The 8,525-nt window shown below is 37.4% G+C and overlaps 1 protein-coding gene across 1 annotated transcript; it reads left to right on the top strand.

The window, feature by feature from the left end:
* The first annotated feature begins 6,174 nt into the window (after positions 1-6,174).
* Positions 6,175-8,115, top strand: LOC126767835 (uncharacterized). Its single transcript, XM_050485506.1, has 6 exons — positions 6,175-6,380; positions 6,437-6,714; positions 6,784-6,955; positions 7,017-7,319; positions 7,393-7,609; positions 7,752-8,115. Exons 1-6 carry the CDS (start codon positions 6,273-6,275, stop codon positions 7,934-7,936), a joined length of 1,263 nt encoding a protein of 420 aa, XP_050341463.1. The 5' UTR covers positions 6,175-6,272; the 3' UTR covers positions 7,937-8,115.
* The last annotated feature ends 410 nt before the right edge of the window (positions 8,116-8,525 follow it).

The raw sequence follows: 8,525 nt of genomic DNA, 5'->3' as shown, positions 1-8,525 counted from the left end.
TTTGCAGTCTTTAATTTCAAGTTAAAACCGAACAGAAAATCTCGCAGAGTTTCAGCTGTAATTTTGTGTTTGAATTTACAGCTAAAATGAAAACATCACAGAAATTTAATGAAAGCGTGCAGAGAATTCATTGGAAACGAATATGTCGCAAGTATTACTTATATGTTGCACAAGCTCATTAGTCGTAGTAGTAGTCGAATTTGCAAAAGGTTTTCTCATTTTCAAATTATATTAAAAGCGGCTCTTTTACAAAGTAATACTATATATTATATAATTAATTGAGAGAATTTGCTCATGGAGTGTCATCTGCTTTGACTAACTAATGGGCACACATAATTAGCGTAGCATATATGCTAAATGTATGTATGTATATCGTCACAAATGAAAAATAGCTTAACATAAGTTTCCGAACGTTTAAGGGTATGGAGGAAATGATGTTAAAAAAAATAAGAAAAAACGTTAACTTCGGCTGCACCGAAGCTGATATACCCTTCACAGGTGCATTTCTTTTAGTAACTATGTATTCAGTTTATATGGAAGCTATATGCTATAGTAATCCGATCTGAACAATTTTTTCGGAGATTACATTGTTGCTTTAAAAAATAACCTGTGCCAGTTTTTTCCACTAAACCACTCCTGCAATAGTTACACGCAGTTAAAGTCATGTACTAAATGCATTCATTCAAATGCCTTATAACTGCTGTGTTGCTCATACGCCATGGTGCCGTATGCAAGTGCAATACGCGTGATGTACTTTCACTGCGTATATCTTCTAAAGAAGTGGTTTTATGGAAAAAATCTGGACCTTTTCCGTGTAGCCAAGCATTTTGTACTAAAATGTCACTTTCAAAAGGTTTTAGGGCTACTTGTTTAATACAAAATATCATAAAAACCCATGATTTATGTGCACATGGAAAAATAAATATAATATAGGCACGATTTAAATAGAAAATCGAGCGCCTGTTAATATTGGATGCCGTTTCCACAGGTCTGTAAAAATAAAATCAACATAAAAAGCAACGGACACCCTAATGCCCATACATTGTATACATATGTATAAGAATGAGTAGTATATAACTGATTCATGTTTGATAGTAAAATTTCGAATGAAAAAACTTGTTTGTACAATTTTAAAACTATATGCAGTTATAGTGTACTCAAATAGTCAATAGTCTCTGTCTGCCTTGCTAATGGAATAGGTCAATGCAATACAGTTAATCAATGCTATTTATTTTATCAATAGTAAGAGGCGTCAGGTGGGTTCAGCTTAATTAGGGCCAGATTTTATTTTACATCCATGCCAAAATGTTCAACAAATAAAGCATGTACAATGTGCGTAGGCAAACAACTCTATATACTGCATACAACTACCTTACATATATATGCGTGTGAACTCGTCCATGGCCTACAGTGCCAATACTGTCATTAGCTTCGACATTTTTATCGCACAGCAAGTGTTAACTCTATCGATTTTCATTTATTCACTGACAAATGCAGACACGTTTACATGTAAGCAGGTTTGTAAAACATTTACTCAGGCACAACCAGGCACAATCCCAGCGAGAAAGGAATTAAGTACTCATTACTCAAGTTTTAAGCAATTTCGAAATCTCGATTATTCTTTGTTGAGGTATTTCAAATTTTTAATGCTTACGTGCTGCTGAGTTGCGCTTTTGTACTAACCTTTAGTCATGACAAGGCCGTTTTCGACTTCAATTCGCGGACACTAACTAGAATCACACTAGAAAGAAGGCCATAAATGGTCGAAGACATAAGCATTGGTTTCGAGTATAAATTCTTTAATAACGGTCTTTTCTGACAACGTTGGCTATTCGGTTCCATACCAAAGCGCATAGCGTTGAATTTAAACAAAATTGTTGGACGCAACTCACGTATGTGCCCTCCGTGCCCACCTTTACTACATCAGCCTTGAAGTGTCCAACTGACAGCTTGTCCGTTTGTCGCGTTCATCCCTCTGAAATGGCTGCTTCGTCTGTTTGCGTCGTTTTAGTTGACGTTGCCTTTCGGGTTGTTGATGACGCGAAACCGCATAAAAATGCGCCAGTAGGCCAGCGCAATACATGCCTATACATATTTATACAGACAAACTTACACTTTTTTGAGCGAACGATTTTTCTGAAAATATCGTCTACATTTAGCGCCATTGCAATAATTGATTAAATAAAAAGCATATCTGTTTTGATTTACCCTCGGCGTAATGTCGGCTCTCCGCGTTGATAAATCTGTGAAAATACTGTCCTTATTTTATTATTTATTTCACGGTAATTTTATGAATTTACAAACTTAATTTTAAGGGGTTATACGAGGGCTGCTATATATATTTCTGGCCTAATAATGAAAATAGGAATATTTATGAGCGAAAATGGTTTTATTGTTTTTCAAAATATTCTCCTTCAAGATTTATACACTTTTGCATGCGCTCAAACCAATTTTCGAAGCACTTTTTCCACTCCGATTGAGACTCCTCCAAAACATGGTTTTTGCATGCTTCAACAGCATCTTCTGGCGATGAAAATCGTTAACCACGCATTATTTTCTTGATGTGTGGGAATAAAAAGAAGTCATTGGGTGCCAGGTCAGGGCTGTATGGCGGATGACCCATCAATTCGACGTTTTGGCCGGTCAAAAAGGCGCTGATTTGAGCCGATGTGTGAGAGCTCGCATTGTCATGGTGCACAATGATTCGTCTTCTCTTGTTCGTTTTTCGAATTTCTCCGAAGACTTCAGGCAAACAAATGGTAGTGTACCACTCAGAATTGACCGTCCTACGTTGCTCAAGCGGAACAGTCGCCACATGACCAGTTTTACCGAAGAAACAGGCGACCATTTTCTTCGAAGTGCTTCTTCCACGAACAACTTTCGTTGGATTTGGCTCGTCTTGAAAGACCCACACGGTCGATTGCTGTTTTGTTTCGGGCTCATACGCATAGATCCATGATTCATCACCTGTGACGATCTTATAAACGTCTTTTGAAGCACCGCGATCGTATTTTTTCAGCATTTCTTTACACCAATCCACACGAGCCTGTTTTTGAGCGATTGTCAAATTGTGCGGGATCCAACGAGAACAAACCTTTTTTACGGCCAGGTGTTCATGCAATATCGAATGTATGCTGGTGGGAGAAATGCATAGGCATGCCTCTATCTGAGGGTATGTTACATGACGGTCTTGCATTATCAGTTCACGTACGGCATCGATGTTTTCTGGCACAACGGCTGTTTTTGGACGACCTTCACGGAATTCGTCTTTGAGCGAGCGTCGGCCACGATTGAATTCGTTGTACCAGTTTTTCACAGTGCTATAGGATGGTGCTTCATAGCCATACAAAGACTTTAGTTCATCAATGCACTCTTGTCGTGATAATCCACGTTGAAAGCTGTGAAAAATGATCGCACGAAAATGTTCACGAGTTAATTTCATTTTTTGGCCGAGATGAATTTTTTAATTCCCTGTAAATAAAACAATTCACGATTAAATGACAAAACGTTCTGAGCGATGTTATGCTAAAAAATGTCAAACTTTCCAATGGAAATGTCAGATTGCACCTGGCAACACTTATGCCCGGTTTCACAGTCCATACTTATGTTGTACTTAAGATAAAACAGGAAAATATTGTTTTACAGTTCATACTTATGTAATGCTTAAGTACTGAAAAGGGGAGACTTAAGCAGTGCTTAAATAACAGCTGATTTTTGTTTTGAATTTGCTTTGAATTTTCAGCGACATCTTTCGTAGCGTAGGGCAAGTGTCCGTTCGTTTGCACTCAATAACAGCTTATACTTTTCCTTCAGTTCCCATAGGTGCTCCGACTCGCTAGTGATGAAATTTGTGGTTCTTTTGTTGTTTTCATCAATTTTTGATATAATTTTCCTCGCAAATTTATGTATTGTCTGTTATAATTTAAATATTTCAAACATATTTTTATGAATGTCATTTGTAAAACATATGTTGCCCATAACGTTGCCATATATCATATTAAAATTTTATAGAAATTGAGCATTGACTGTGAAACGCAAACGACCACTCAGTTTGCAACAATACTTAGCTAAGATTTTATTTAGGCACAACTTAAGTATGGACTGTGAAACCGGGCATTAGTGTTGCCCTAGGCCAGAATATATCGGGTGATTTTTTAAGAGCTTGATAACTTTTTTAAAAAAAAAAAACGCATAAAATTTGCAAAATCTCATCGGTTCTTTATTTGAAACGTTAGATTGGTTCATGACATTTACTTTTTGAAGATAATTTCATTTAAATGTTGACCGCAGCTGCGTCTTAGGTGGTCCATTCGGAAAGTCCAATTTTGGGCAACTTTTTCGAGCATTTCGGCCGGAATAGCCCGAATTTCTTCGGAAATGTTGTCTTCCAAAGCTGGAATAGTTTCTGTAGACTTTAGACTTGACGTAGCCCCACAAAAAATAGTCTAAAGGCGTTAAATCGCATGATCTTGGTGGCCAACTGCCCATGCATACCGAAAAATGCACTGTTTGGTGTGGTTTGTACGCTGGTGGAATCATTGGACCGTATTTTTTCGCAACGTTACGGTGAATGGCGATCGCTATCGTTCGATGCTAACAAACTTTTTGTTGCCAAAAATGGAAGAACTGAACTTGGTTGACATGTGGTTTCAACAAGATGGCGCTACATGCCACACAGCTCGCGATTCTATGGCCATTTTGAGGGAAAACTTCGGAGAACAATTCATCTCAAGAAATGGACCCGTAAGTTGGCCACCAAGATCATGCGATTTAACGCCTTAGACTATTTTTTGTGGGGCTACGTCAAGTCTAAAGTCTACAGAAATAAGCCAGCAACTATTCCAGCTTTGGAAGACAACATTTCCGAAGAAATTCGGGCTATTCCGGCCGAAATGCTCGAAAAAGTTGCCCAAAATTGACTTTCCGAATGGACCACCCAAGACGCAGCCGCGGTCAACATTTAAATGAAATTATCTTCAAAAAAGTAAATGTCATGAACCAATCTAACGTTTCAAATAAAGAACCGATCAGATTTTGCAAATTTTATGCGTTTTTTTTTTAAAAAAGTTATCAAGCTCTTAAAAAATCACCCGATATATAGCAGTCCTCCTACATACAACTTTTGCATAAACCTCAAAATGTATGTGAAAATTTCAATATATTACGTTGTTTGGCATTACTACACACTGAGCTTTTTAAGGGATTACATGAGTCTCCTCGGGTAAATATAAAAAATTAAATATTGTATGCGAATTTTTTATTGTTACAAACGTACACTATTAACAAAGAAATTCTGAAGTCTTAGAAATAGTGTAGGTGCCTTCTAATTTTAATTGTTTTTATTTGTTTTATATGGTGTTTGGAAGTACTTGCGTATTCAAGAACTGAATAAATACATGAATAAATACTTGTATAAACGCTACTTATATTTTATTTGATTAGACAATCAGTGTTGAAAGTTAGTTAGTTATCAGCATGCTCTCTCACTTCTTGACATAATGATTGTCAAAAAAGTCTTGCGGTATTTTCGCTAGTTGGCGCTGAAAGCGCGTAGTTCTAGTTTTATTCGTCGCATCGGGTCATGCTATACCTTTCTGGAAAGCTCATTTCACGCGCTAACTTGTTTGATTGAGTCTACTATGGTACTACTATGGTAAAGGCGAAAATGCGTCTCAAACCGCCAATAAAATTTGTGCAGTTTATGGACCCGATACAGTTTCCATTTCCACCGCACAACGATGGTTTCAACGTTTTCGTTCTGGTGTAGAGGTGGTCGAAGATGCGCCACGCTTCGGAAGGCCTGTCGTCGAAAATTGCGATAAAATCGCTGAATTGGTCGCAAGAGACCAGCATAGTAGCAGCCGTAGCATCGGTCAAGAGCTGAACATGAGTCATCAAAAATTCATTTCAATTTCAATAAAAATACCGCAAGACTTTTTCGACAACCCATTATATAAATATACTCTAATGATGTACACATATCTACACGCCTGATTAATCGTGAACGCAGAGAGAGTAGTCCGCTAGCAGCAATGCAAGCCAATAAATATTATTTGTACTCAATGAAGAGTCATGTGCATGAGACGCAAATATTATAATCATGAATGCGATAAGTTAACCGCAATAGCAGCTAATTAATTTATATAACTCAACTATAAAATGCAAAGCAATTTAAACGAACGGCGCATTACTACTTCTCTTCGCCTAAAGTGCACCGGCATACGAACGTAGCTCCGCGTATACAAAATTTGCATTCCATAAACTGCATTGAAATGGCAACTAGCGAGAAAAACAGTGAGGATCAGCTTACTTCACCGGAGTGGTTGAACGTGGCATTTTTCGAAAATATTCTAAAACAAGTCGAAGCTGAAAGCGCGAAGGTGTGTGTCCAGTAATTCCTAACACAATTTAATATTGGTGGCATTGCTTTCTTTAGGTGACCAATTTAGAGCTGAAACCGGGCACATTGCAAAACGATAACTACGCTAGTATTTTGTACCGAGCCAAAGTCAACTACACACTGCAATCGCAGCCAAAGCAAGAGAAGACCTCCTCGTTCATATTAAAAGTCAAACCTTTCGTGGAAGGCGTTAAGAAAGAAATGCTTGGCGATATGCATTTATTCCAAACTGAAACACTCATGTATACTAAAGTGTTGCCAAAGATCGAGAAGGTGCTAAGGCAATATGGCGACCAGACCATTTTGGCACCAAAGTGAGTATCCAAACGCACAACGAACAAAAAAGCAAAATAATATAATTTTTAATTTAAACTATGCAAAAGGCTCATCGCCAGCAGCGCCAGCCCCACGCAGACATATGTGATGTTTGACGATTTAACATTACAAGGTTACACCACTGTTGGGACTCGGCACATAGATTTGGATGAGGGGAAAATTGCCATGCTCAAACTAGCAAAACTGCATGCGATCAGTTATAAATTGAATAAAGAGGAGGTGCGCAAATTATAAAAATCAATATTATTTTAGACTAATACACTAATTCGTAACAATTTAGGCAAATGCTGTCATCACTTCCTTGGACAAGGGTTCAATGAATTCTATTGACCTCGAAAAGTTTCCATATATTAAGCATGGCATTAGATTGCTCAAAGAAGTCCTAAGTGAACACATTGATCTAAAACAATTTGTGTCACACATAGAGTCGGTCGAGCATTTACTACTGCCAAAAACGCTCGAGTTGTTTAACGCGCACAGCAACGGTAAGCGAGATGGCATATTAGTGGTTAACCATGGTGACTTTCATTTGAAGAACATGATGATCCAAAAAGTTGATGGCAAACTAACTGATCTTATGCTGGTGAGCAAGACGGTTCAATATTTTTACACAAAAAACTAAATTGTTTGTGCTCTCTTCTCTGTTATTTGCGCAGTTTGATTATCAGATCAGCATATTTGGGTCGCCGGCAATTGATCTGCATTATGCGTTCACGATGATGTTTAGCCCCGAAATGCGGCGTGATCACTACGATGAGCTCCTTAACTTTTATATCAGCAATTTTCAGCAGACGCTACGCAAAACGGAATTCAAAGGAAATATACCGACGGATATTGAAATTCGACAAGAATTGAAAAAGCATAAATATTGGCGTAAGTTACTCGCATAAACAAAAACAGTTAATGGTTATAAATTTGTCGTTTTTACTGTTATTTTATTTATTTTTTTTTGTGGTTTTTAAATTTTAATTTCGAAAATAGTGACAACCAAATATTTTAATTATCTTTTGAACAGAACTGTTTTTATTCCTGACCTTTCTAAAAATCAACCATGCTTTGGTCGAAGAAGATGCAGACCTAGCAGGGATCATTGAAAATCCAGTGGTACAAAAACAATGTTTACAAAATCCAAAATTACTGAAAGAGTTACGGGAGCTGTTGCCGAGATTTCTGGAAAGTGGTTATTTCGAATTAGAGTAATACTTAAAAATATATATTACATTATTTCTTACTGTTATCTTTAAACGTTGTTCTTATTGCAAAATGTGTATCCAGTTTTAGCAATCTATGAATATATTTGTGTGTTACTTGTTCCATGTATTTTCACAATGTGTGTGAAAATGTGCGAGATATAAATAAAAAAGATTCTGTGGTTCATATCCTGCATGAATTTTTGACTCTGTGAAAGCTATCGGGGCGATGTTTGCCTCGCATATTCACTCCGGACAAACAGTGCAACCGTAAGAACTCCTCAAAACGGTATTTGGTATCGTTTAACCTAAATTCGAAGGGGTTTCGCAATCTTTACTTAACACCGACTGAGTGTTAATGACCCGCTTGAGAATCTGGAAGGGGTTACAGACGCTTTTATGGCGAGTTTTGGGCTGACTATTGGCGATTTCTTTAAACCGTATATTTAGACCGTTTAAGGTAGTAAAAAGTTGCACTAGGTTGAGTAAAAGTTTGGTTAGGATAGGTTACACTGCCTGGCTTTCACACCATACATAGGCCTTTAGATCCTATGTAACGCCAATAAGAGGTTTGTTGTTAACACGAGCTGAAAATTACG

Source organism: Bactrocera neohumeralis, chromosome 2 (genome assembly GCF_024586455.1).
Source record: "Bactrocera neohumeralis isolate Rockhampton chromosome 2, APGP_CSIRO_Bneo_wtdbg2-racon-allhic-juicebox.fasta_v2, whole genome shotgun sequence".
Classification (NCBI taxonomy): domain Eukaryota; kingdom Metazoa; phylum Arthropoda; class Insecta; order Diptera; family Tephritidae; genus Bactrocera; species Bactrocera neohumeralis.
This window is presented reverse-complemented; position numbering and strand designations above follow the sequence as displayed.